This window comes from Eublepharis macularius, chromosome 12, assembly GCF_028583425.1.
Source record: "Eublepharis macularius isolate TG4126 chromosome 12, MPM_Emac_v1.0, whole genome shotgun sequence".
Lineage (NCBI taxonomy): Eukaryota > Metazoa > Chordata > Lepidosauria > Squamata > Eublepharidae > Eublepharis > Eublepharis macularius.
In genome coordinates this window covers 1,220,372-1,245,957 of record NC_072801.1, presented here as the reverse complement: position 1 = coordinate 1,245,957, position 25,586 = coordinate 1,220,372, and the positions used below count along the sequence as shown (strand labels likewise).

The following is a 25,586-nucleotide window of genomic DNA, read 5'->3' as shown; positions in this document are numbered from 1 at the left end:
TGGCCGCGGGCTACAAAGGCACCATAGAGTGTAAGGGGAGGCGGAGCTAGAGCGGTCCCTCGGGAGGGACCCGGAAGCGCGAGCTTGGCGCCCCCCCCCCCGTTCCGTATCCCGGCGAGGGCGGCTCCTCCAGCGTACCGGGGCCGGGCGGCCTGCTCGGGCGCGGCGCCATGGAGCTGAGCGAGATGCTCTACAACAAGTCCGAGTACATCGAGACGGTGGGCGGGGCCTCCTGGGCCTGGGGGGGGGCGGAGGCGGGGCGCGCGCGGCTTCCCCACTGACCCCCCCTCTCTGCCTCCCCCCCCCGCAGGCCTCCGGGAACAAGGTCAGCCGGCAGTCGGTGCTGTGCGGCAGCCAGAACATCGTCCTCAACGGCAAGGTGCGCCTCCCCGCCCCTACCTCGCAGGGCTACCACCTCCAGGTCGGGAGATTCCTGGAGGTTTGGGGGTGGGTTCTGGAGAGGGCGGGGCTTGGAGAGGGGCGGGCCTTCGCGGGCCATCCCCCCTCCAGGGGAGTTGGCGTTGTCATGCCGGGAGACCTCCAGCCACCCTCTTCAGGCCTCATCGGCTTCTCTTCTCCAGACCATCGTCATGAACGACTGCATCATCCGCGGGGACCTGGCCAATGTGCGAGTGGGGCGCCACTGTGTCGTCAAGAGCCGCAGCGTCATCCGGCCCCCCTTCAAGAAATTCAGCAAGGGGTAGGCGCTGCGTGTGCTCTGGCGCGGGTGGGCTTTGGGTGCCCCCAGGCAGCTCTGCTCCCAGGAGCCCCACGCACTTGATGGCTCTCGTAGGGGAGGGGGGGACCCGGCAACTACCTTCTCTTTTATAAAATCAGAGTGGCCGCCCCCTTCCTGGGGACGGGGGTCCCCGCTCCCACCCTCCACCCTGTCCCCACTTACCTGGCTGGTGGGAGAGGCATGGGCATGCTTCCAGGCAGCACAGCGCACTGCTGCGGGCCCAATCTGGCCCGGATCAGACTGGATGGGCCACTGGAGCATGGGAGCACTCCTGCGCACTGCAGTGGCGTCTTCCAGGCCGATTCAGGCCCAATTCAGCCATCCCCATGGAGCATGGGAGCGCTCCTGGAGCAGCCGTGGTCTGCGCAATGACATCACTTCCCAGAAGTGACATCATCACGCAGGCCCAGGAGCACATGTGCACTTTGCACACGCGTGAGGAACAGAAGGAAAGTGCTGGGTCCTCCACCTCTTGTTGGAAGGACAGGGGGACCTAGCAACCCTACTTCTGTTCCTTGCAGGTGCGCTCCCTGGACCGTGCAATGATGTCACTTCCGGGAAGTGATGTCACCATGCAAACCATGGCTGCCCCGGGGAGCACTCCTGCAGGGGGAGGGATGCAAATCATACCCAATTTGGTCCAGATCAGGCCACTGAGAAGAATGGGAGCGCTCCTCAGCGGCCCCAATTCAGGCCTGGATCAGCCTGGAATGGTCCATTCTGGAGCGTGGGAGCACTCCTGCGCTCCACAGCGGCCTGATCTCAAAATAACCCCCTTTGACAAATCCAGGGCTGAGCTTCCAGCCTGAAGATTCAAACTCTAGCATTACATTCTTGTCAGTCACGGGACAGAGAAGCCTGATGGTTGGTCCTGCTGGACTTTCTGCCTGCCTCAAAAGGCCTCTTGCCTTGTCCTGTATCCTGAGGCCTCCCTCACCACCCCTAAACACCTGAATTTTGTCACAGAAGCCACATCCTGTTCCTGGTGCTTTTCCCTTCGCAACTAGAATGTTGATGAATGTTCTGTTACATCACAGAAGGGTAACTTACAGCTTATAGAGCGGCTACTTAATAATAACAACTGTGCTTATATACCACTCTTCTGGACAGATGAGTGCCTCAGCCACAGCGGTGAATAAGTTAGTGTTATTATTATCCCCACAATACAGCTGGTGAGCGGGGGTTGAGAGGAGTGGCTGACCCAAGGCCACCGAGTTCATGTTAATAGTAACATTTGAACCAGTAGAGTGCTGATTTGCAGCCAAATCATTTAACCGCTGTGCTGCAGCAGCCCTCTTTACAGATCAGTTTTTCACTTCCCGGTACAATTAAATGAAAGGGTCATTTCTGACTCCCTCTAGTTTTTATCATCTGCTCCCGCCATCTTTTTGGACTCTGCAGTCTCACTGCAAGGCTGAGGGAGGCAGTGGCGTTCAGGCTCAGAAATAATGGCTGCCTGCTTCAGCCCCTCAAGCTGAAGTATTAGCCAATGAAACCTGGAGACTGCTGAGGGGCAGGCAGGATTCTCCCCCGCCTCCCTGCTCTGGTCTTCCACATTCTCCAGAGGAACTGAAGGCAGCGTTCCCCCCCTAGACCCAAGTTCCATCGCTGTTCCCTGTGATGGATTTGTGTTTGTGGCCCAGATCCAAATGCCGCGCCTCTTTAATGCGCTGAGTGTTGCGGGGTGTGTGTGTGTGTGTGTGTGGTTGGGTGTGTAGCTGAGGCAGACCTGCAGGTCAGTCCCCTCCCCCTTTCTCTTGCAGAGTGGCTTTCTTCCCGCTACACATTGGGGACCACGTCTTCATTGAGGAGGACTGCGTTGTCAACGCAGCCCAGATTGGCTCCTATGTCCACATAGGCAAGAACTGTGTCATTGTAAGTGCCCACAGAACCTGTCTGTGGGGTGCCTGTGCTCCCTTTTCTGGGCCTGTGTCCGAGGATCCCAAGGGTCACTGACCTTCAGTTGGGGGGCATCTGAGCTTGTCTTGTGTGACGCTTACAAGTGTCTGCTTTGTGCCAGAGATCCGTCCTCGGGTAAAACAACTGTCAGTGCCCACTATGTTTATACCCGACCTCTCTCTCCACGGGGGGTCCACCGTGGCTTACGTTGTTCTCCTCTCTTCAGTTTTTATCTTCCCAACAACTCTTTGAGGTAGGTGAGGCAGAGAGCATGAGAGTAGCCAGAGCAAAGCAGTCGCTCTGTCCCTATGGAATGGACCGCTCAGCCTGGAAGTCTTTCCTGTTGCCCCTAGTTTCATACTTCAATTGGCAGAGCAGCACCTGTGAAATCCAGGATACAGGTGGGAGGGGGGACTGTTTCAAGGGAGCTGACCATGGGATGTGCTCCTAGGGCCGCCGGTGCGTCCTGAAAGATTGTTGCCGAATCCTTGACAACACTGTCTTGCCCCCGGAAACGGTGGTCCCACCTTTTACAGTCTTCTCAGGCTGCCCAGGTAAATGGCGTGGGCAGGAGGAGGAGGAGGTGTTTGGGGGCCAGATCCGCCACTCATGCTGTGTTTTGCCTGCAGGGCTCTTCTCCGGAGAACTCCCGGAGTGCACGCAGGAGCTGATGACTGACGTCACCAAGAGCTACTACCAGAAGTTCCTGCCTCTCACGCAGGTGTAGGCTTCGCCCCCCTGTCCTTGCTTATGTTGTGTTGTGTTCTCCTTTTGTGCATCTCCATCACGCAGCACTTCCAGGTTGGAGGCTGTGACACTTCGAAGCTCTTGCCCCTCATCAAGCGCAGTCCCACCGCAAATGCCCTGTCCAGGGGGAGTGGCTCATGGAGCATCAGCGCACTCCACCAGTCGAGCAGATAGAAATGAAGCCCCCACCCCCGGCCCCAGCCAGGACCACACAGCAGCGCCCCCTCCCCCTCATAGCCAGTTACTTGCTCAGCCCAGTGGCTGTGCCGCCACCTTCCTGCTCCCTCCCGAGGATAAGCGCTCATCTCTGGCTGGGACTTGTCTGCACAGACCTGGAGGGAGTGACAGGATGTGGTTATGGGGCCAGGGCACGTAGGTGTCTCTCTCCTCTCCATGTCCAAAAGAAAAGAGTTGCTCAGGCAAAATGCAAGCAGGGCAAGGAGCTGATCTGGTGCACAGCCCCTGGGCATCTCCCTGGCCTGCCGGGGCGCACAGTTGTTCTCAGCGGCCCTTCTGCACATGGAAGGAGCTCAAGGCAGGGCCACAGGGTGTCTGGGATGGTTCTGTGGGGCTCAGAGTAGAAAGGGTGCAATGCCCAAAGACAGGTGTGCTCCCAGTCCAGCTCATCTGCTGGCTTGGTCTTCCAGTTAGTAGAGAAAAACTGCTCTGTCAGCTGGCTTGGTTTTATTCTGCCCTACGGCTGGGGTGGGGGGGCAGGAGAGCGATGTCTGTGTGTGTGTGGGGGGGGTGCGCTTGTGAACAGGCCTTTGCCACACATGAGCCAGCACTGAGAGCTCCGGGGGTGGGGGGTGTTGTCCCCACTGTGTGAGCTGCCTGGTTAGTTTTTATGTTCCTCTCCAAATGAAAAATAAAACGTGCTCAAGGAGCTTGCCTGTGGTGCCTTTCTGTGGGCTGCTGGGGAGCGGGAGAGGGCAGCCGGGAGGGGAGGGGCGGGGCAGCCCTGCCGGCCTTGGGGGGCGTGGGGCGGGGGGAGGCTTCTCCCGGCTTTATGCAAAGAGGGGCACCCCAGCTCTGCCCGGGCCGGGAGGGGGGTCCCCGGCGGCTACTCTCAAGTTTGGGCAGAAAGCGGCTCATCAGCGCGCCGCCCCAAGCCCGGCTGCTGCACTTCACTCTGCTTGGCAGGGCCCCGAGCCCCCCCAGGGCCCTGATCCACCCCGGGGCGGGCGGGCTGGCCGGCCGGCCACGGGCGCGCCCTCCTGGCTCTGCCCCGGGCAGCAGAGGGCAGCCTCCGGCGGGGGACGGGCTGGAGGCAGCGCTTCGGCGGAGGGGCGTCCGGGGTTTTCCTGGCCTGCGCCCGACGGACGCGGCTGGCTGCCGGCCGAGGAGGAGGGTCGCCTCCCCGGGGCTGGAGGGAGCAGCTGCAGCGGCTCCCGTCATGCGGGCCGGGCCGGGGGTTGGGGCGGCGCCGCGGGAGCGCAGGGCTGTCCGGCGCGCAAGCTGGGCGCGGAGCGGGCGAGGCGGCGCGCCCCCGGGCCTCCGCGCGCGAGACGGCCGGCCGGCCAAGCGGTGGGGCGCGCGCGAGGGCGGCGGGGGCGCGCTCCCGGCATGCCGGGCGGCGGCGGGGCGGGGCGCAGTTTAAATCCCGCCGGCCAATCGGAGCGCGCAGCGGCGCCCGCAACGTCCCGGCCGCAGGTTTGAAATCGCGGCGCCGAGCACTCCGCGGCCAGCCTCGCCTGCGCCCCGGAGCCCGGCCCGATGAGCGCGGCGGCGGCGGCGGCGGCGGCGAGCCGGCCGAAGGAGGCCCGCCCGGCGGGCAAGGAGCCGCCCGAGGTGCTGCTGGACCCGCGGAGCCGGCGGCGCTACCGGCTGGGGCGCTTCCTGGGCCGGGGCGGCTTCGCCAAGTGCTACGAGCTGACCGACGTGGAGAGCCGCGCGGTGTTCGCCGGCAAGGTGGTCTCCAAGGCGCTGCTGCTGAAGGCGCCGCAGCGGGAGAAGATGGCCATGGAGGTGGCCATCCACCGCGGCCTCCAGCACCGCCACGTGGTCGGCTTCCACGGCTGCTTCGAGGACGACAGCTTCGTCTTCGTGGTGCTCGAGCTCTGCCGCCGGAGGGTGAGCCGGGCGGGCTGGGGCGGAGGGGGGCGCCGGGGCCGGCGGGGGGCGCGGGCCGAGGGGGGCGAGGCCGGGCCCTGGCTGAGGCTCCTCCGCGCTCCTCTCCCGCGCAGTCCCTGCTGGAGCTGCACAAGCGGCGCAAGGTGCTGACCGAGCCCGAGGCGCGCTACTACCTGCGGCAGATCGTCCTGGGCTGCCAGTACCTGCACGGCCACCGGGTCATCCACCGGGACCTCAAGCTGGGCAACCTCTTCCTCAGCGACGACATGGAGGTCAAGATCGGTAAGGGCCTCGGCCGGCCGGCCGGCCGCGTCGGGCTCGGGGGAAGCTGCTCTCCAGGGCGGGGAGGGATGCGAGGGCCGGCGGGGGACGCCAGCCAGCCAGCCTGCCCGATGTGCTGCTGGGGAGCGACGCTTCAGCCGCCCTTATAGGTGGTCGGCCCGCCCGACGGCCCCCCTCCCGGTTCCGAGCTGCAGAGTTTGGGACGGGACTGCTCGGTGGGTGGGTGGGTGGGGGAAGGGTGCCCGAGAGCCCCGGCCAGCGGGCTTCGTGCCTGCGCTGCCCCCCCCCCCCAAATGGCTCTCCCGGCTTCTCTCTGGTTAAGGGAAAAGCGCCACCCGGCCTGAAGAGCCGCACGATGTCAGCGCTTGGGGTCAGGCTCTAAGTACTGGCTTGGGGGAGATGCGCTGGCCTGTCAGTTTAGCGCCTCTGCTGGCCTCTGCTGGCCTTTTCAGTTCCCAGTTGGGAGCCCCCCCCCCGTTTCTCACGCTGAGAATGCCAGTTAAGTAATTAAGCCCCACGGGCGGATGTGGGCAGGCCAAGGAGACAAGGCTGCCTGGTGCCTTGTGGAGCCTCCAGCCGTTGTTCCTTGCTCCCAAGCCTCTTGGTAAGGATCTTCTAGCCAAGAAGCCATGCCAGAGAAGCCGGTTAGCCAGCCAGCAACAGAAAGTGTTGTTTGGTTTGCTTGCCTCTGGCCTGATTCGGAGTTCTTCCTGCTCTCCGCAGGCACTCTCTGTAATACGTTCTCAGTGCATTCAGTATATTTTATTTAGCCTGCGTCAAGAGTTACTTGTTGTACGTGATGACACCCTCAGAACGAGCCCAGAGGCTGAAAAGCCGCAAAGGAAAAGGAACCGAGCCGCCTTTATCTCCTCGGGATCTTGGTGTGGCTGTGGCTCGGCATCCGAGGAGGGGAGTTGGGGGTCTCTGGCTCCTACACGGGGGCCAGAAGGCCTCCCTGAAAGAGAGGCAGCCATTCTCAGGGACGTGCTTCTACTCCACTGGCGCATGGTCAGTGACCAGGCAGATGGAGGAAAAAAGCACAGCTCGGAGGGGCCAAGCCTGAAGGACCAGCTGGGGCCAGCCAGATGTTGTTGCCATTTTTACCCCCTGGGAATGAGGAGTGCGCTTGTGCCCATTTGTTTCCCCCATGCTCAGATGCTTCATTTGGGGTGGGGTACACCCGTCCCAAAGATGAGGTCTGCCTTGGCCAAAGCCTTGACCAGGGCTGCCTCCTTACATCTTTCCAGGGGACTTTGGCTTGGCAACCAGGGTTGAGTATGAGGGGGAGCGGAAGAAGACCCTGTGTGGGACACCCAACTACATCGCCCCCGAGGTGCTCGGCAAGAAGGGCCACAGCTTTGAAGTGGACGTGTGGTCCATTGGCTGCATCATGTATGTTGTGGGGGGCCTCGGGGCGGGAGGCTGTGGCTGCTCGAAGAGACCTTTCCCTTCCCCAACGTATTTGAGTATTGATTCATTCAAATGCTTGATTTTGCTTCCAAAGATGTATTGCTGTTGCTGGTCCTGGTAATGCATCAAGACCTGCTAGAGTGAGATTAGTTAAGGCAACAGTTTCCTTTGCCCCGTTCTGTAGGCAAGCTTTTCTTTTCCCCTGCCTGCAGGGGGGTCGTAGTCTTTTTGAGCAAATGACACCATGAGCAGGCAGGAGAACTGCCACTCTTTCCCGGCTAGGAAGCCGTTTCCTGAGCAGCAGGCCCTCTTTGGGGGGGGGGGGTGTTCTGTTGCCTGAGTTTCCACGGATGGGTCTTTCCACACAGGTACACCCTCCTGGTCGGGAAGCCTCCCTTTGAAACCTCCTGCCTGAAGGAAACGTACATGAGGATTAAGAACAATGACTACACCATCCCGTCGGTACGGCACTGGCGGGACGGTGGGGAGGCGGCACTCTCTGATAAGGGGGGCTGTGAGGCGTTGCAGTTGTTGGCTTCAGTGTTTAACCTGCATGGTCTTGGAAGTGAAGAAAGGCACGAGGAGCGATCTGATGCAGGATTAGAACTGCTTTGTGACCCTTTGATGGTAGCGTTAAGAAGTTGGCCCAAACCTGGCAGTCTCGATAGCGCTTCTGCAAAGTGGCACGACTGGTTCTCTGGCTGTGTGCCAGGGGCAAAGAAGGTGTTCCCAACACAGGAGGGGCCTCAGGGCTGCAGTGCAGGGCTGACATCAGGATCTGACCCTGTCGCAGGTTACTGGGCCCACCCCAGCCTTTGCGCGCTCATTTAGGTGTGGGGCTTCTGTCTCTGGCTTCAGCCCCATCTGCAGCATGAAAGTTATAGGAGAACTAGCGGGGGATTGTCCGGTCTGTTCCTAGTGCTTCTGAGGTGCTGGAAGCCAGAAGAGGTCCTTGATAAGTCCCTGATCTATGAAGGGCTGCCTCGGTCCCGTGGATGGGCAGTGGCTCGCCCAGTTCCCAAGCCGAGGTCTTTCACCCCACCTACTAGCCAGTCCCCCTTTAGCTGGAGATGCTGCCGGAGACTGAAGGAAGGCCCCTTTTGCATGCCAAGTGGGGCTCAGTCCCTGAGCCGCAGGCCCTTCCCGAAGGTACAGGGGGGACAAATGTGGCTTGCAGTCACCCCCTCCAGTCCCCTCCCAGAGGCTGTTGTCGTCTGCCTGGCTTCCTGGCTTTTGCTTGGACCTTTTAAGCGCTCGTTCTCTCCCTCCCTCCCAGCACATCAACTCTGTAGCTGCTAACCTGATCCAAAGGATGCTGCGTTCGGATCCGGCCACCCGCCCCACCATCGAGGAGTTACTGAACGACGACTTCTTCTCCACGGGTTACATCCCTTCGCGGCTTCCCACCAGCTGCCTCACGGTCCCACCCAGGTTCTCTCTGGCCCCGAATGGGCTTGAGCCCAGTGGGAGAAAACCCCTGACTGTGGTGAACAAAGGTGAGCCGGTTGAGCCGAACAAGTCAAGCCATAGCCCCCAAAAGTCCTGCCCCAGAACCAGAACCTCCTTAGCTGGTCTAGGCAAAGGGTGTGTGTGTGTTGCAGAGCCTGGATCGAGTCATTTCAATGCCTTTTCTCCTGGGAACCAGAGGGCTGGGCTTCCCCCCCACTTATAAAGCCGGCCTGTGGGACATTGCAACTTTGGATGAAAGGCACATGGGGCAGGCCAGCCCCCAGTGGGAGAGATGGGGGCTCCTTTGGCGTTCTCCTTCCCCCTTTTGTCCCCCAGAAAATATGTGGACACAAACCCACGTGCATTGGCGGAGGGAGGTTAGAAGGTCTTCCTTCTCCCTGGAGACCCTACAGCTGCTCATCTAGGCTGCTTTCTCCCCTCTCAGGCTTAGAGAGCCCCATGCTGGAAAAGGTGCCTGAGAAGGAGGAGGCGGCGGCTCTGCGGGAGCCGGGCGAGGCTGTGGACACCCTCCTGGCAGACCTGTTCCAACAGCTGACCCTTGTTAACTCCTCCAGGCCTGCAGAGCAAGTCCCTGTGAGGCAAGGTAAGGGGTCTGGGGGCGCGGGGCTTGCTTTTCAACCAAACCGGCCGGCTGCATTTCACTTTCTAAAGGCTGGTTCCTTCTTGTTCTCTCTTTCAGAGGAAGCTGAAGACCCGGCCTGCATCCCCATCTTCTGGGTTAGCAAATGGGTGGATTATTCCGACAAGTATGGCCTTGGTGGGTGTCAAGCTGGCAGGGCCCCCCACATTACCAGCCTCATTGCCTCAAGCCAACCTGACCCTGGCAGGGTGGGCCCGGACAACTTCCTTGGCTTGCATGTGGCTGGCTTCCATTCTTGCTGCTGGGAAGCAAAAAATCGCTTGGGCAGGTCTGTGTTTAAGGCAGCAATCAGAAGCGGCTGGTCTAGGGCTCTTGGAACACGGTGCTGTTGCATAAACACAGCAGGGAGGGGAGCTTACGCGCAAGGGGCCACAGAGCAGAGCCAAATGTCTCCCTCCCCGTGTTCCTCTCGCACCGGTGGGATCCAGGGCGCTCGCTCTTTGCTGGAGGGCCGCCTTGCTGGAGTTGGAAGTCTTCTCCTGGCAGAAGTGGCTAGCCTGGTCCGGGCTTGCTGGGCCAGCAGAATGAGGCAGTGGCCTGTGCTCTTTGTCCCCCCCCCCTTTGCAGGCTACCAGCTGTGCGACAACAGTGTGGGTGTGCTCTTCAATGACACAACTCGCCTCATCATGTACAATGACGGGGACAGCCTCCAGTATATAGAGCAAAACGGCTCCGAGTCCTACTTCAACATGCAGTCTTACCCAGACACCTTCAACAAGAAGGTCAGTTTGTTGGCGAGTGCCCTGTGGCGTGGGAGCAAGTGGGTGGCAGAGAGGAAGGGTGGGGGAGGAGGCATGAGCTGGCCCAGTGTGCTGAAATGGGCTGGTGATTTTCCAGGGGTGATCTAAGGCTGGTTTGGGATCAGCAGAGGAATCAGGAAGATGATGGAGCCCTGGCTGGCCCCAGTGGCTAGATCCACCCTGGAAGAAGTTCGGCCCTGGGCGGTCTCCCCTGAGAAAAGCAGCTATTTTGCTTGCTATGGGGCTGGTTAATGTGGCACCTTGTTGCCTCCCCAGATCACGCTGCTAAAATACTTCCGAAACTACATGAGCGAGCACCTGCTGAAAGCTGGCGCCAACATCACCCCGCGGGAGGGAGACGAGCTGGCCCGGCTTCCTTACCTGCGGACCTGGTTCCGCACGCGCAGCGCCATCATCTTGCACCTGAGCAACGGCACCGTACAGCTCAACTTCTTTGAGGTGAGCGGCAGAGCCTCGCCCCGTTTCCTTTTCCCAGTAGGCAGGGTGGGGGACTCACAGGCGAGCCTCGTTCAGAACCCAGGAAACAAGCCCTGGGAGTTGAGCCGGAGACCTTCCTCCCGCTGGAAATTTCCCATCATGGCTGTGGAGCATCGGAGGAGGGTGGCCTTAAAAACAGGCAGGGTTTCATTGTGTGTCAGGGTTCCAGGCAAGGGCTTCTTATATGATTCAGTCATGTTATTTTTTCATTTTGTGACTCTTAACAAAGATGTATTTGAGATGTGAATTTGATTGGCGCAAGCCAGAGAAGAGCCGCTCTTGATCTGGCAGCATCCTGAGCAAGCGAACCCTTTGCCCCTTTCTGCCCACAGGACCACACCAAGGTCATCCTGTGCCCCCTGATGGCCGCTGTCAGCTACATCAATGAGAAGCGGGAGTTCCGGACCTACAAACTGAGCCTCATTGAGGACTTTGGCTGCAGCAAGGAGCTGGCCAGCCGCCTGCGCTTTGCCCACACCATGGTGGAAAAGCTGCTCAGCAACAAGACGGCGGCAGCCAGTGTGAAGCCCTGTGCCTAGAGCCCACCTGGGACAGAGGACAGTCTCCCACTTCCAGAAGGGCTCCAGGCTGTGACGTTGCACTGGAGCCAGGGCACCCCTTCTGCCTGGCGGCTAAGCCCAGGGCTGGTTTCCACCCCAGGCAGTCCCTGCCTTCAGGTTCCTGGCGAAGCACATGCAATAGAAGTCGTCTTGGAAGGATCTCTTCTCCACTCCCCGCCCCCCCCCTGCCCAAATTCTGATGGAGAAGATGCCCTTTTGCCCTACAGTCACCTGGCTGACCCTTGCAGGTGACGGGATTGGAGAGGTGGGCTGTGGCTGCATCATGTGAGTTATTTATCTGTGGGTCCCTGCACTCTGCTTTCTCTGTCCTCTGGGCTCTCCTTCCTGTATTTGCTGTATCTGTGCTGATTGCCAGTTTGTTCTTGAAGCCTCTGTGGCTAATCACCCTTTTAATACTAGATCTAATAAAGGTAATTTTGTACGTTGCTCTGCGTTTGTTGAGGCGGCTTCTTTGGGAGACTTCTTTGTGAGCAGGCAGGAAGCCCGGCAATGAAACAACGTGCAAGCAAAGGCATCTTAACAGGCTTCTGTTTTGGGTGGGTGGGTGTGTGTGCGTGCGTGGCGCGCAATGCAGGGCTCACCAGCCAGTCTCAAATTGTGTGGCCCCTGAGAAGCTGCTCATCTTTATTTATTTATGTCATTTATAGCCCTCCTTTCTTACTAAGACTCAAGGTGGATTTCATAGTACGAGATTAGTACAATCAGTGTCAAGGACATTTCCATAAACAATGCCATAGGATTTTACAAAGACCATAGCATTAGCAAGGATCCAATACAGAGCTGAAGAATTGCTGAAACAGAACATAATCAATTCTAGGGCTGACATTAGAGTACATATTCAAAGCAACAGATAATATGCAAGGCAACATAGTGGTGAAGTCTATGGTCCCTAACTCATTAGCGAAACATCTGAGATATTCTCCCTACAATATTTCTCTCCTATCTGAGTGAAAAGATTTTTTGAATAATTTGGTTTTGCAACATTTTCCGAAAGCCAGGAGAGTGGGGGGGGGGCTCCTCCTGACCTACCCTGTTCCACAGGGTAGGGGCCACCACAGAGAGAGCCCATGAGTGGGCTGCTGTTGATTTTGCCCACGTGCAGGCTGGCACCTGCAAGAGACCCTGTTCAGATGAGTGAAGCTGCCATGGAGGGACATAGGGAGGGAGGCGGTCCCAGAGGTATGCCAGGCCAAGGCCATGAAGAGCTTTGTATGTAATAACCAGTACCTTGAATTGAGGACAGTAGCTGATAGGTAGCCGATGAAGTGACTGCAGGATGGGGGGGGGGTGATGCTCCTGCTCGCTCCTGATGGCAGACATGCTGCAGTGTTTTGCACTACTTGGAGTCTCCCTAGTTAATTTGGATGGGAGACCAACGTATAGAGCATTACAATAGTCAAGTTTTGATGTTACCATAGCATGGATCCACGTGGCCAGGTTGGCTGTGTCGAGGTAAGAAGCCATCTTCCAGGCTAGAGTGAGATTGTAGTAAGCATTTTTTGCAGCTGCCTTAACTTGTTTTTCTAGTAGTAGTGCTGAATCCAGTATAACCCCATGGCTCTTAACTGAGTCTGCAGGGGTCAGATGAACTCCATTGAAAGTGGGGAGTACAACGTCCTTCAAGATCTCTGCCTTCCCTACAAGCATCACTCCAGTCTTGTCTGGGTTCAATTTCAATTTGTTATTTTTCAGCCACTTTACCACGGCTGTCAAACAGCAATCTAAGATTTCCACTGCATCCTGCGGAGACCTGGATAGCGAGATACAGAGCTGGGTGTCATCTGCATATTGATGACACCCAACTCCATAGCTGCAAATGAGTTCCCTTAAAAGTTTTACGTAGAGGTTGAATAACGTGGGAGATAAGATTGTGCCCTGTGGAACCCCACAAGTTAGTTCCCATTCTGAAGATAGCTCATCTCCGATGGCAATCCTTTGAGTCTGTTCCCTGAAAAATGATTTAAACAATGAAGACGAGGACTGATAAACTGAGTTACAGCCACAGGTTCAAGAGCTGCTATAATGTAGTGGTTAAGTGATTGGGCTGTCAATCAGCACTCTGCTGGTTCAACTCCCAGTCCTTGGGTCAGCTACTGCTCTGAGAGGGGCACTAATCTTTCTTGAAGAGTGATACGTAAGCACAATGACATAGGCTGAATCTGCAAAGAATGGAACACGGCTAGATTCTCTCAATCCAAACCCTGTCACAAAGAAACATGCCTTCCTCCTTCAGGCAGAATTTTGCCAAGTAGGGACAGAAACCATGTCCCACAAACAGATTTCTGCCCCACGCTTCTTCCAAAGATCACAGAATGGTACATTTCCCTCCCCACGAAGCTGCTGGACCAAGGGCATCCCACGAGCCCCATAGCTTGACTGAGGATTTGAACCCAGGTCTCCCCTGACCTCCAGCAGCCAAGGAGGCGGTGCTTCATTCTTGTGCAGAAAGCGAGTCCCAGGTTCTCTGGGGATGGGGCATCACGTCTGGATCCCTGCCAACATGCCATCGGTCTGTTTCAGGGTCCAGCTGGGGCCCTCTTGTCAGGCTGGGCGGGGGCTTGCCTCCTGCCCTCCCTCCCAATGCCGCTGAGCGGGAGGGGCCGCTGGGGCCGCCCTCCTGCCCGGCTGAGGAGCTGCCTGCTCTGCCCTGCCTCCAAGGCAGTTGAGCAAAGCGATCCGATACCGGCAAGAAGCTGAGAAGCCTCTCTCTACCCTGCCGCCGTGGAAAGGATGGGGCAGAAGGCTCTCCGTTTCTTGGAGCACAGCTGTAGGCAAAGCTCTGTTTTTGTTTTTAATGTACAAAACTGTATTACAAGAATTCTTAGAGGCCGTGAATGAGCCACGAGGAGGCATCGTTCATCTAGGACGAGAGTGCTGTCAAAACAGCCTGCAGCCACAAACTCTGTCCACCAGTTTCTCAGGGCCTCCTCAAAGGAGGCTCTTGGGGCGAGGGGGAATCTGGCTGGGACAGAGTCAGGAGGTCCACTTCTGCTTCCTCTAATGGGCAGCGGCACTGAGGGGCTTTTGGACTCCAGCAGAGACAGGACTTCCAGCATGCAGACACATGCGCTGCTCTCAGCAGCAGGGTGAGGCCCACCCCCAGCTCTGCCCCCTCCCTTGAGGCAGGCCACACAGCCACCCTTGCGAGAGTGCAGGTCTTTCTCAGCCTGGAAGGCCATGCCTGATTCACGGCTTGTGGTAGTAATACGGCTGCAGCTGCCTCTCTCTGGCACACAGCCGCATGGCCTGGTGCGTGTGCAAGAGGAGACATGGGAAGCGAGATGTGAAGTACTGCACAAACTCATGTGGGACGATACCGAGGGCCTCCTGGACATCGTCTGGCAGCTCGCGGTAATGATGTTTCTGGGGAGGGAGAAAGAAAGAAAGAAAGAAAGAAAGAAAGAAAGAAAGAAAGAAAGAAAGAAAGAAAGAAAGAAAGAAAGAAAGAAAGAAAGAAAGAAAGAAAGAAAGAAAGAAAGAAAGAAAGAAAGAAAGAAAGAAAGAAAGAAAAGCGGTGTTCTCAGCAGCCACGAAGCTTCCTTGTACTGACTCAGACCGTCAATCCATCACAGCCAGTATTAGCTACACAGGGGTCTCCAGGGTCTCCGGCCAGGGGTCTTTCCTAGCACCTGCTCTGTGACCCTTTCACCTGGAGCCTTCTGTGTGCCAAGCAGATGCCTGACCCCTGAGCCACCACCCCTCCCCAAGGAGGCTGGAGAGAAGACAACCCCACAGTACACAGCTTGGTGGTGGTGGTAGCGGGGCAGCGGGGGGGAGGCCTACCTACAGGGCAGGGCACTGCAGCTAGTTTAGAAAACAAAAACAAACTGGTGAGCACAGATTGTAAAAGTCCAGGAGACGGGGTCAGCTGGACATTTAAGGGCTACAGAAGGAACACGGAAAGTCACCGCCTGCTGACTTCACTGGCTTGGCACAGGCACGGGTACATTCACTCCAATTCTAACTGCCCTGCAACCTCAAAGCCCTGGATACTTGCTTTTAAAAGTGGGGAAAGGACAGGGGAGATGCTCAGGACACAGCCCCACCCTGACCCACGGCAGAATCTGTGCCTGTGGCTACCTTATTCCTCATAGCCCGCAAGAGGTCCCGCACCGAGCTGCCCTTGTACGTCCGGAACTTCCTGAGATCTGGGGAGAAACAGAACAGGTAGGAGGGAGCAGCCACAGTCCTTGGGCGTAAAAGGCACCTCGGGTATAGGTGGCTTATGCACGATTTGATTGAAGCATAAACTTGCACGGGTTCTGTTTGCCCTCAAGGGGCCCACAAGACTCCTTTTCATATTTGCTGCATCAGACTAACACAGCTACCCACCAGCGTGAGTCTCCTTTGCACCCAGCACCCCGTTACTGTGCCAGTCACCAGAGCCAGTACCAGCACGATGCCCTAGCTCTAGAGACCGGTCCTCAAGGGCCAAGGTGCCCCTGGGTCTACCTTACCTGTCTGCAGTGGGATGGATATATGGTCTCGCCAGTTGCCCTTCACTACAGCCTGTCCTTTGGCCTCCAGGGCCCTGAGAATGGGCCCCCCCACTGGCTCCTTCTCCAGGCGGTCACTAACATCCTGGAAGGAGAACTGAGGGAGTTGGACTGGACACACGGAGGGCAGCCGCCAGAACTGCGCCCTGTTGGGTTCCTGCCTGTCTTATGAGTAGAATCGTCGAGTAGGGAGCACGCACTTTCCCGTGAGCTAACCTGGAAAAACTGCAGCTGCTTCTCTTGGCTCCAGAAGAACGGGTGTGCCAGGACTTGGGCCGCAGAGGGCCGCCGGTGGGGGTCACTGCTGATCATGGCTTCTATCAGCTCCCGACCAACAACCTTGTCTGGGGTGTGTGGAGAGAAACAGCCGTTGCAAAGAACAGGTTCCGGGGCACGCCTGCTTTCTTGGGCCCTCTGAGCACCTTACATTCATTCTTACAGCAGGCCTGCGAGGGAGGCTGCGAGGACAGTCCTCGCACTGCAGACTGGGGGTGGTGGGCATACTGGTTTGCCTGTGGGCCACGTCCCAAGTTCCTTCTGGCAGAGGGGAAATCGGACCTGCTGCCTCAGCCTCTCTGCCGGACGTGCCCTGCAGGGGCTTGGCTGGAAGTTCCAGCTTCTGCTCAGGACCCCGAAGCTGGAAATGCAGAAAGTTTTCCGCAGCTGCAGAAGCGCCCTTTGCCACCTTCCTCACCGTGCATCTCCTGTTGAAGGTGGTCCAGCTGGTAGGCCCCAGCCAGGATATTGGCCTGGCAACGCAAGCGGTCTCCAAAGGGATGCTGCCCGCCAGACACAGCGTAGTAAAACACGCAGCCGGCCGAGAAGATGTCCACTGCGCACGTCTGCAAGAGACAAGGCGGCTCTTGGGGGAGGGGCCAACGCCGGGATCGAGCATCCCACACTCCACAAGCGAGCCTGCACCCCACTTGCCGGATTCTCCTTTGGGGCCTCTCGCAGCATCTCTGGGGCAATCCAGCCCTCGGTGCCCAGGATGCCTGAGCGCAGGCTGAAGCTGCAGCGGCCAGCTTGCAGTTTCTTGCACAGGCCAAAATCGGAGATAATGGCACGGATCCGGCCACGGCTGTCAGGAGCTGAGATCAGGATGTTGCAGGGCTTCAAGTCACGGTGGACTGAAAGATAACCCCCCCACACAATGCACAGAGTTAACTTGGGGGGGGGGCAGGCGGAGTGCATGTCTTCTGATGCGTGGTCCCAAGACCTCTGCCCTGAGATCTGGGGCTTGCCCTTACCTATGCCAAGGGAGTGCAAATGCGCCAAGCCAGACATCGTCTGTTGTAGCATGGAGACAGTGTCCAGAATCTGGCCGCCGAGAAAGGGGCTCTTCACATACTGGGACGGGGGTAAAAAGACAGGGATTCACCTGTTGGGAACCAGAAGTAAGAGGCCTGTCCTTCCAGACAGAACCAAGCTTACTGAGAGCCAGTCTGGTGCAGCGGTTGAGAACGGCAGGACTCTAATCTGGAGAGCCGGGTTTGATTCCCCACTCCTCTGCTTGAAGCCAGCTGGGTGACCTTGGGTCAGTCACTTAAGAGCAGCAGGACTCTAATCTGGAGAGCCGGGTTTGATTCCCCACTCCTCTGCTTGAAGCCAGCTGGGTGACCTTGGGTCAGTCACAGCTCTCTCAGAGCTCTCTCAGCCCCACCCACCTCACAAGGTGTTTTGTTGTGGGGATAATAATGACATACTTTGTAAACCGCCCTGAGTGGGCATTAAGTTGTCCTGAAGGGCGGTATATAAATCAAATGTAATGATGATGATGTTACAACCTGGGGGCACATGAACTGTGACCATTTATGGACTAAGAAATCATTCTGGAGGCGCTGCCAGAGGCCCGAAAAGCTGGCACGTTCTCTTTCTTGCTTAAGAAAACACTCAGACATCATAACTTTGAGGAGGGAACTACGGTAGCTGAAATACTCTTAAAATCAAAGAAACATTCCAGGTTTCATATGTTCATTTGTACTAGTGGAGGTGTCATTTTTATAAATGCAGTAAACAGAATCTGGCCACCTGTTAGGGCACACCCCAAAATTATATACACAAAAGTGTGATGCTGACTGGCACATCCTCCTGTTGCCGGGGGGGGGGGCATGATCATATCCCCCTGCCCAGGGCCGATGTGAAATAGGTTTGGCACAATAAGGTAGTGCCTACTTCAGAGACCCCCCCCCCGCCCACTATCCCTGCCTGCTCTGGAGGTGACGGGCACCCTCTTCCCCCTTGCACGGAATGCCCCCCAACACACACTCACTTCCTGCAGCGTAGCCGCACAAAGCTCCAGGGCAATGTAGTGGAACTGCCGATCCTTCTCTGTGCAGAAGTAGCGCACGACGTTGGGGTGCTCGTCTGATTCACACAGCAGCTGGACCTCTCGGTCCACCAGATGGACGCACTCTGGCAGCAGCCGCTTCACTGCTACCTGGCGCCCTTCAAAGCGACCCCTGGCAATGCAAAGAGCCCGGCCAGGTAGGCCAGTGACATGACAAGCCGTCTCCCCGGGTGCGGACAACCCACGTTTGACCTACAGCAGGTCCCCAGAGGGCACACCTCCATCCCTGCCAGCAGAAGGGCTAATCTCTGCGGGAAATGCAGCTGCTAGGCAGCCGCCCTCGCTGGTCCCTTGGTCAAAGCCCAGCACTCTCCCAAGGGAGCGTCTTGCATCATTCCAGCTCCCTCAAACAGCCGCGGTTACCAAGCCACAGCCACAGCTCAGCCACATGGGAGGGGGGCTTTGACTCAACCCCCCCCCATTGAGCTCCTGTGGGAAGGCTCAGAGTCGCCTGTTGAGGAGCACATCTTACCTGAACACACAGGTGCCCCCTGCCCCATGACCCACCACATCCTTTGGGCTGAAGGAGATCTTTCCCACCACGAGGGTTTCAGGGCCAGCCCCTGTTGCAAGGAGAGAGCAGAGCTCCAGCTGAGTTGGCCCCGCCTTTGTCTGGACAGTGCCCCCCCCCACCAGCCTGTACCCACCTGAAGCAGCACCCTGGATGGACTCCCCACGGGCCAGAGGCAGGGGGGAGGAGGAAGAGGGGCACTGGCTGTGATCTGGCTGCAGAGAACCCTGCTCGACTCCATCTGGTGAGGCGCTGGAGCCTGCTAGGAGCTGCTCTGCTCGGCTGCTGCTGGAAGGTGCCCCCCCCAGGCTTGGGTGCTGCCCGGGCTCCTCCAGCTGCCACTGCTGATCTCGGTTTTGCCACTGAATAAGCTGAGGATGGGGAAAGCAAATGACCGTAGTGGGCATGGAGACATTCATTCTTCGTCTCCTCTTCCAGGAAGGCCTCCTTGCAGATGCCACATGAAGGCACTCCCCAGCAGAGCCGGGGCTGGAGATTCTTGCAGGAGCAGGGCAGGGGCAGAGCGAGGCTCACTCACCCAGAGCGTGAGGAAGAGGATGCCCCCACCCAGAAACACAGCGGCGACTCCAGGCATCACCCACTCCCAGGGACCAAACTCCAGGTCAGCCTCTGCTGGTTGCCGGGGGGCCTCTGCTGGATCATCCACTTGGCCTTCCGCGCTGCCACCATCTGCCACAGACTAGAGCACAGAGGCAGGACTTGGGGGGCCCAGAGGCAAGGGGGTGGAGTGGCTGCAGCTCTTCTGCTCAGCCCCGAAAGCCCTCCCATCTCTCCCCCCCTGCCCCAGTAGGCTGCGGCTTTCTGGGACGGGGGGAGGAGGAAAGGGTCAGGAACATGTCGTCTCCCTCCCCACCATGAAAGCCAGTGTGGAATAGTGGTTAGAGCACCGGACGAGGCCCTGGGAGACCAGAGTTGAACTCCCCACCCTTCTATGGCCACACGGGGGCAGCCACAGCCTCTTCTACTTCGCAGGGTTGTGGTGAGGGCGTGTGCTGCTTTGGGTCGCCACTGGGGAGGAAGGAGGGCTATAAATGAAGTGAAATTGTACCAGTTTGTCCTACCACTTACTTCACCAAAGAGCGCCTCGGAGGGGGACGCGGGGGGGAAACTGTTCTCGGACGTCCTCTGCAGGGTCTCAGGAAAGGCCCTCAGCATGGTGGTGTGGACCACGGGGGGCAGCTCATGATGCCCTGCAGGGAAAATACAGCCGTCCGACTCCACTGCGCAGCAGGGACCACGCCCGCAGGCCGTGGGAATACAGTGCCAGGGAGCAGGGACAAGAGAGGGCCCTGCTCGGGGGGGGGGGGGTCGGCCCTCTGCAATGCATGTTCCTTGAGGGCACTCCCAGGAGAGCTTCTCTCGCCCCCCATTCCGTTTTCCCCAGCAGGGCATGGGGACAGAGGTTCCAAAGGATTGCCTCCATGGGCCAGAGAATTGGACAGAACCGTGAGAGGCCTCTGGTCCCACCCTCCACTTGAGCCAGAAGCCCAAAATTAGAGCCTCCCCGACAGATGGCTTTCCGGCCTCTGCCTGACCCTCCAGCAAGGGAGCGGTAGGTGCTTCCACAGCTGAACTGCTAGGAAGTTTCTCCTGAAAGTTTCCAGCCAAAGTCTCAACCCCTCCTGTATCTGCTACGCATCCTGCCCTCTGGCACAGCCGAGCAGGAGTCCTTGCCCTCTTTCCAGGACAGCTGTTCAGGTACCCAGACCCCGCCCCCTCTCCCCTAGGCCTCCTCTCCTACCTGGTCCCTTCAGTCTCAATGCAGGTGCAGTTCTCGGTCCTTCAGCAGCAGCCAGCCAGCTCTGCTCAGCTAACAGCTGCTTTGGGCTGCCATTCTCTGTTCTCCTGCAGCCACTTACAAGGCAGCATGTGTGCGCATGCGCGCGCACGGAGGCACACTGAGATGTGGGACTGGAAGATGGGCACGCGCCTTCCTCCGCAGTGTGTTTTTATGAACAGGGCTGACGCCTCACACTGTGCATGAGGAAAGCAGCAGGACACTCACCTATGAGCAGCCACTGGCTGGGGGGGAGGGTGACGCTGCCCTGTGGGTACCTGACATCTGTGCTGGGCATGATTTCGCACTCGCCGGACTTCTGGAGTGTGACCTCCTCAGTGGTCGGGCCGTTGACTTGTGCCAGAGTCACTCCCTGAGGCTGGGGGAAGCAGAGACAGCTCAGGGGGCCCCTCCATGACCCGCTGCATCTTCCCCCAAAGGCAAAAGGAGGGGGGGGTCTCACCACAAGAGCCACTCCTGCATGTACCAGGGACGTCAAGGCATAGAGACACGTTGCATCTTTGCCCACATACACAGTTGGCCTGGAAAAGGGCGCCTGTTAGTTCCACAACACAGCCCATCAGAAACTTCTTAGCACAAATAGAGAGCTTCCGGGAAAGTCACAATCCTTCTGACTGAAGTGCAGTAAAAGCCTCTGCAACTCACTGCCACAGGATTCCCAGCAAGATCCCCCAAACAGGCATCAGTGCCCGTGTTTTTGTTGTCCGTTCTAGCCAGGAACCATTCCCCTCAGCGTTGCCTGCCTGGGCATATCTGTCAATTAGGACAGCTGCGGGAACAGATGGCCATGCACCCCCCTCCTCTAGATTCCCAATATTGCCCCTCTCAATTCAGTTCCCCTTCAAGTAGCCTCATTGGGGGAGGCCTAGAGACCGGAGACCCGGGAGCCTGGGAAGGCCCTGCCTGACTCCCCCGCCCAGTCCGCTTGAGCCCAAGGGTGGCACCCAGACCGGCCCCCACCCCATGCCGATACCCACAGTAGCTGTGCCTGGGCAGCAAACTCCTTTGTAGACTGATAGTTCCAGTTGAGGAGGGGGATGTCCCGGGAGTGCAACACCAGGTAGCGCAGGCTCTCCATGCCAATGTTGAGATGGGGCACACGCCGCAAACTGTCCTGGTGCCAGGTGTAGACCCCCACCACGGGGGACCCATAATCCTGCATCCACAGCAGACCCCCTCGGTCCTTGCCCACGGTCACCAGCAGCCCATCTCCACTCGAAGCAAAGTGAGCCATTCCTGGGAATACAGGCAGAGAGGAGCTCCCTTGGGCAACAGATGCAACTGACTGATAGTTGCCCAGCAACCCACAACATTGTCCTAAACCTGAGCTGCTCAAGAGGCCAAGAGCTAAGGTCTTGCAAATCTTTAAACCCACTTGGAGTACGGCAAGGCTGCTCCACTGGCTTTCCCACCCCATCCGTGGCTGGCCTGTTGTCTGGTTTGGAATTCGTGGGGTAGGACAACAGGGACCTAAAACTCGCGAGGTGTCTAGAGGGTGAGCTGATGACACTGAACAGATTAACAAGAACGTTAACAAGAACAGCAGAAGGGTCAGCAATGTAAAGAGAGTAAACAATTGAGCAAATACTGAAAGGTCTATCGAGGTATTCTCAGCATTAATTGTAACGAGGGCAGGGGGTCTTCAGCAGCGGGACAGGGCCTAAACCTGCCCCTTGCGGGGTTTCAACATGGGGGGGGTGCCCGTGTCCCCCTTTTGTGACTTTAGAGTGCTCCTGCAGGAGGTCCACCCCTGATTCACAACGAGCTCAGGGCCTTTGCTGCTCACAGCTGCTGAGGAAGGAGGATGAGGGAACCACCCTGCCCTTCCCGCCGAAATCCCCGTTACTCACCATATTTATCATTTGGCTGGTAAAGTGGAGCGGAATAGTCCAGGTAAGTGCCATTCCAACGTAACTCGCGGGTCTTGGTGTCATACATGGTGATAACGTACTCTGTAGACAGGTAGTATGTGTGACTGTCGGGGCGGCGGGGGGGGGGAGGATTGGCCAAAGAGCAAAGACCCTCACAAACAGGGGGCACAGCCAGAGGTTGTGTTCAAAACTCTGCCATTCTAAGTGAAAATGCAGAAGCCAGAAGCGCTCCTTCTTGTTAAAGACAACTGCAAAATAAGCCTGAGCATGTGGCCCACGTACGAACCCCTAACCCTACCCACCTTGCACCTATGGACACGTGCCTGAGTTTCTTATGGGATTCAGATCTCAGCAGGTAGCCTTCGCAGTGCAGCATCTGGCTGCCTGGACCACAGTGGGCATCCCTTTGGGAGATGCCGTGAGGCCGGGTTCATAGCCCTGCATGAGGCGGGGCAGGTCTGGGAGTGGAGGCCCAGGGTGCCTTACGGGTGCGTCCGATGTACAGCAAAGGCACAGAGGAGCACAGCTCGTCCCAGGCCTCGGTTGAGAGCGTTGTCTGCCTCTGCCCTGAGGCCGGGTCCACCACAGACCAGGTGTCCTCCTTCTTCCCTGGGAAATCAGAGGGGCTCTTCACAGTGGGGCCAGGGCACCCCTCCCACGTGCGGGAGGGGGAGTCTTTGCCATCAGCCAAGGGCGTCCGTCTGCAAACTCACGGCAGTGAGTTGGTTTCTGTCCTTAAACCCAGGCGACTCAGCAGGGAGGGAAAGGCACGCAGCATGAGCGCCGAGGCCTCCTTCCTAGGACTTTCAAGACGCTGAGAAACAGGCCCTGGGGCACAGTCACCGGCCCCCTGGCTTGGCAGGCTGTCTGCTTTCTGACCTTTGGCTTCACGGGTTGCCCCAACACCCAGTGGGCACCTCCACTGCTGCTGCTCCCCCCATGGCAAGTTCTTACCCGTGTAGAGAATCCCATTGGAACTCCGGCAAGGAGAAGACTGCACCAGCTCCGGGATGGAGAACGGCAGTTTCTGTAACCACAAGAGACGGAAAGGCTCCGCGACGGCTTGCCAGGGCCCGGCCTGGGGGAGCCTCTCGCTCAGCCTTGTGGGTGTGAAGGCACCCCGGGAGAGCACAGACCCGAGGCAGGCCGGCCGGCCTGTGGCAACGGAGGGTCTTCTGTGGTGGGCCACCTGCTGCCCCTCCCCACACCACAGCCCAGGAGATGCCCCTCCCTCTGCTCCTGGCAGGGGGCCCCCAGCCAACTGCTCACCATCAGGCCCTCTTTGTTTCTGCCCCCCAGGACGTACAAGCTGCCATCGCTGGGGTCTGGAAGAAAGGCTGGCCTGGGCAGGGGACAAACAGATGGGGCAGGACTCTTGGGATGCGTCCCGACCGATGGCAGGAAGAGAAAAGGGGCTTTGGGGCCAAAGAGGCTGTGGGGTGGAGCCCTTGCGAAGCACCACTCCACAGCCCCTGGTTCCACTCTCTGGTGCCCAAATCGGGGAGCAACGCCACCGGCTTGTGCCCCACTGAGACTGGCTGGGGGAGGAGGAAGGAGCCACGACCACGGAAGGAAATTGGCCTCCCTCCCCACCTTTAGGCCAACCCCCCATAGAAGCCACTCACTTGGCCATGTCAACTGGCACCTGCAGAGCTGGTGCTAAAGGGGGGAGAGAGAGAGAGAGAGAGAGAGAGAGAGAGAGAGAATGTCCCGATTAGGGGAGGACAAGTCACAGGTTCCCCCCTCCTGTGATGCCCAGAACAAAATCAAGAAAACCCTTGCAGAGTGCCGGGCACCAGCACAAAAATTATGGGGAGAGGGTAGCCCCAGGGCTTTGGCTGCCAGTTGGACTCTCTGATGAGTAGAGGGATTCTCCCCCCCCCCTTGCCCCACCCCAGTGAGTGATCGGTGCTCACCCTCCTTGAGAGTCCACTGGATGTCCCCGCTCCTCTTGCTCACAGCATGGAGGCTGCCATCCAGGGTAGAAATGAAAAGCAGCCCTTCTGGGGCAGTCCCTGCACTGCCATAGAGACACTGGGCAGAGGAGAGAAGAAGCAGGGGAGAGGCCAGGTGGGCATGAAGCAGGGAAGATTGAAAGGAGTCAAGATTGGGAGCCCCCCAAATGCCCCCTTCCCCAGACTCTAGCCAACCCAAGCTGGACGATGTTAAGGGGCAGACAGCAATGCCGGTTTCAGAACGGAGGCTGGGGCAGGCGGAGGCCCCTGCCGGCTGCAGCCCCACAGGCGGAGGGCACAAGGGGGGAGGTGCCCCAGGTGCCCCTTCCAGGATGCTGCCACAGTGGCTCCAAGCCTCAGGCAGGCCGGTTGCCGCATCCGGGTGCAGGGCGGGCGGCGGGCGGGCCCCACCTGTGCCAACTCACCTGCTCCACCCTCCCGCTCGGCAAACAGCAGGCGGGGGGGGGGGCAACAGGGCGCTCGAGGGCGCCTTCCTGGGCACCCGCGCCGCAGGGCCCCTCCCCCCTCCCCGGACCCTTTTTTCCTCGGGGGAGGGCGAGGGAGGGGGGCCCTCTGGAGCCCCCGGGGGAGCCCCGGCCAGCCGTTGCCTCTGGGAAGAGCGGCGGGGGGGGGGTCCCAGGCGGAGATGCAGGGGCGGCCTGGGCGGCCGGAGGGCAACTGTGAGCCCCGGCTGGCGCCTGCCCCGGAGAGACTCGGCGCCCCTGCGCCGCTTGAGGGGCAGCAGGGCTGGGGGAGGCTGTGGCCCGCCTGCCTCCGCGCTCCGGCCGGGCCGCCCCACGAGCCGCGCCCGCCGCCCGCCGCCCGCCGCCCCTTACCTGAGCCGCCGCCAGCAGCAGCAGCAGCAGGCGCCGCGCCGCGTCGGGTCGGGGGCGCCCCGTCGGGGCTTGTCGGAGCAGCCCACGGTTAGCCTGGCCCGGGCGGCGTCCCTCCATGCCCCGCGCCGCTCGCCCAGCCGCCGGAGCTGTCCCGGGGGCGGGCCGGGCCACCGCCGTCCCGCCCAGGGCGCGCCCCAGAGCCCGCCGCCTCCTCCCCGCGGGCGGCTTCCGAGCGCTCTGCACGCTCTCAGAGGCCAGGCGCGGCCCCACCGCGAGGCGCCCTGTAGCGCCCCACTTGGCGGCCGGGCGGGGCGCCCAGGGAGCGGCTTCGGGGTGGGCGGGGAAGAAGAGGGGGCCGCGGGCCGCCCCCGCCGCGCCCCCTGCACGACGGGCCGGAGCGCAGCGGAGCAGGGCCGGGGCTTTCGCGCCTGCAGCCGGGGCGGGGGGCGGGGGCATGCCAGCCCAACCTTCCGACTCAAGACCCGGAAAAGCAGCTCCGGGGACGGTCCTTTGGAGGCAGGCTCAGTTGCTGGACCTTGGCTGTAATTTGGCCGCGGGCCTTTCCGACTGGCATTCGTTCCTCTTGGCAGGCACAGAAACCAGTTGTGCCAGTTGGGAGGCCAGGCCCGAAGCCCAAGCCCTCTGGTCTCCGTGCCCATTTCGGGAGGA

General features: G+C 59.2%; 3 protein-coding genes across 5 annotated transcripts; 2 read left to right on the top strand and 1 right to left on the bottom strand.

Moving 5' to 3' along the window:
- Nucleotides 1-70: 70 nt before the first annotated feature.
- DCTN5 (dynactin subunit 5) lies at nucleotides 71-4,271 on the top strand. Its single transcript, XM_054995472.1, has 6 exons — nucleotides 71-218; nucleotides 311-379; nucleotides 582-700; nucleotides 2,503-2,614; nucleotides 3,090-3,192; nucleotides 3,268-4,271. Exons 1-6 carry the CDS (start codon nucleotides 171-173, stop codon nucleotides 3,363-3,365), a joined length of 549 nt encoding a protein of 182 aa, XP_054851447.1. The 5' UTR covers nucleotides 71-170; the 3' UTR covers nucleotides 3,366-4,271.
- Nucleotides 4,272-5,018: 747 nt separating this feature from the next.
- On the top strand, nucleotides 5,019-11,505 carry PLK1 (polo like kinase 1). The gene is made up of 10 exons (XM_054995619.1): nucleotides 5,019-5,458; nucleotides 5,572-5,740; nucleotides 6,988-7,132; nucleotides 7,519-7,612; nucleotides 8,427-8,646; nucleotides 9,045-9,203; nucleotides 9,300-9,377; nucleotides 9,828-9,982; nucleotides 10,277-10,459; nucleotides 10,831-11,505. The coding sequence occupies exons 1-10, from the start codon at nucleotides 5,102-5,104 to the stop codon at nucleotides 11,035-11,037; spliced, it is 1,767 nt and encodes a 588-aa protein (XP_054851594.1). The 5' UTR covers nucleotides 5,019-5,101; the 3' UTR covers nucleotides 11,038-11,505.
- A 2,351-nt stretch (nucleotides 11,506-13,856) lies between these two features.
- Nucleotides 13,857-25,345, bottom strand: ERN2 (endoplasmic reticulum to nucleus signaling 2). 3 transcript variants are annotated; one of them, XM_054993100.1, is made up of 22 exons: nucleotides 24,918-25,345; nucleotides 24,043-24,160; nucleotides 23,752-23,785; nucleotides 23,396-23,468; nucleotides 23,081-23,153; nucleotides 22,613-22,735; nucleotides 22,106-22,207; nucleotides 21,233-21,491; nucleotides 20,698-20,776; nucleotides 20,463-20,613; nucleotides 19,526-19,647; nucleotides 18,975-19,136; nucleotides 18,573-18,807; nucleotides 18,398-18,488; nucleotides 17,848-18,037; nucleotides 16,826-16,925; nucleotides 16,506-16,705; nucleotides 16,270-16,417; nucleotides 15,792-15,919; nucleotides 15,537-15,660; nucleotides 15,160-15,227; nucleotides 13,857-14,442 (listed from the first exon to the last, which is right to left on the bottom strand). In XM_054993100.1, exons 1-22 carry the CDS (start codon nucleotides 25,032-25,034, stop codon nucleotides 14,266-14,268), a joined length of 2,874 nt encoding a protein of 957 aa, XP_054849075.1. In that variant the 5' UTR covers nucleotides 25,035-25,345; the 3' UTR covers nucleotides 13,857-14,265. The 3 variants fall into 3 exon arrangements, with proteins under 3 accessions (XP_054849075.1, XP_054849077.1, XP_054849076.1); XM_054993101.1 differs by lacking the exon at nucleotides 15,537-15,660 and having other exon boundaries at nucleotides 14,337-14,442; XM_054993102.1 differs by lacking the exons at nucleotides 22,613-22,735; nucleotides 23,081-23,153; nucleotides 23,396-23,468; ... (1 more) ...; nucleotides 24,043-24,160; nucleotides 24,918-25,345 and adding an exon at nucleotides 22,429-22,544.
- Nucleotides 25,346-25,586: the final 241 nt, after the last annotated feature.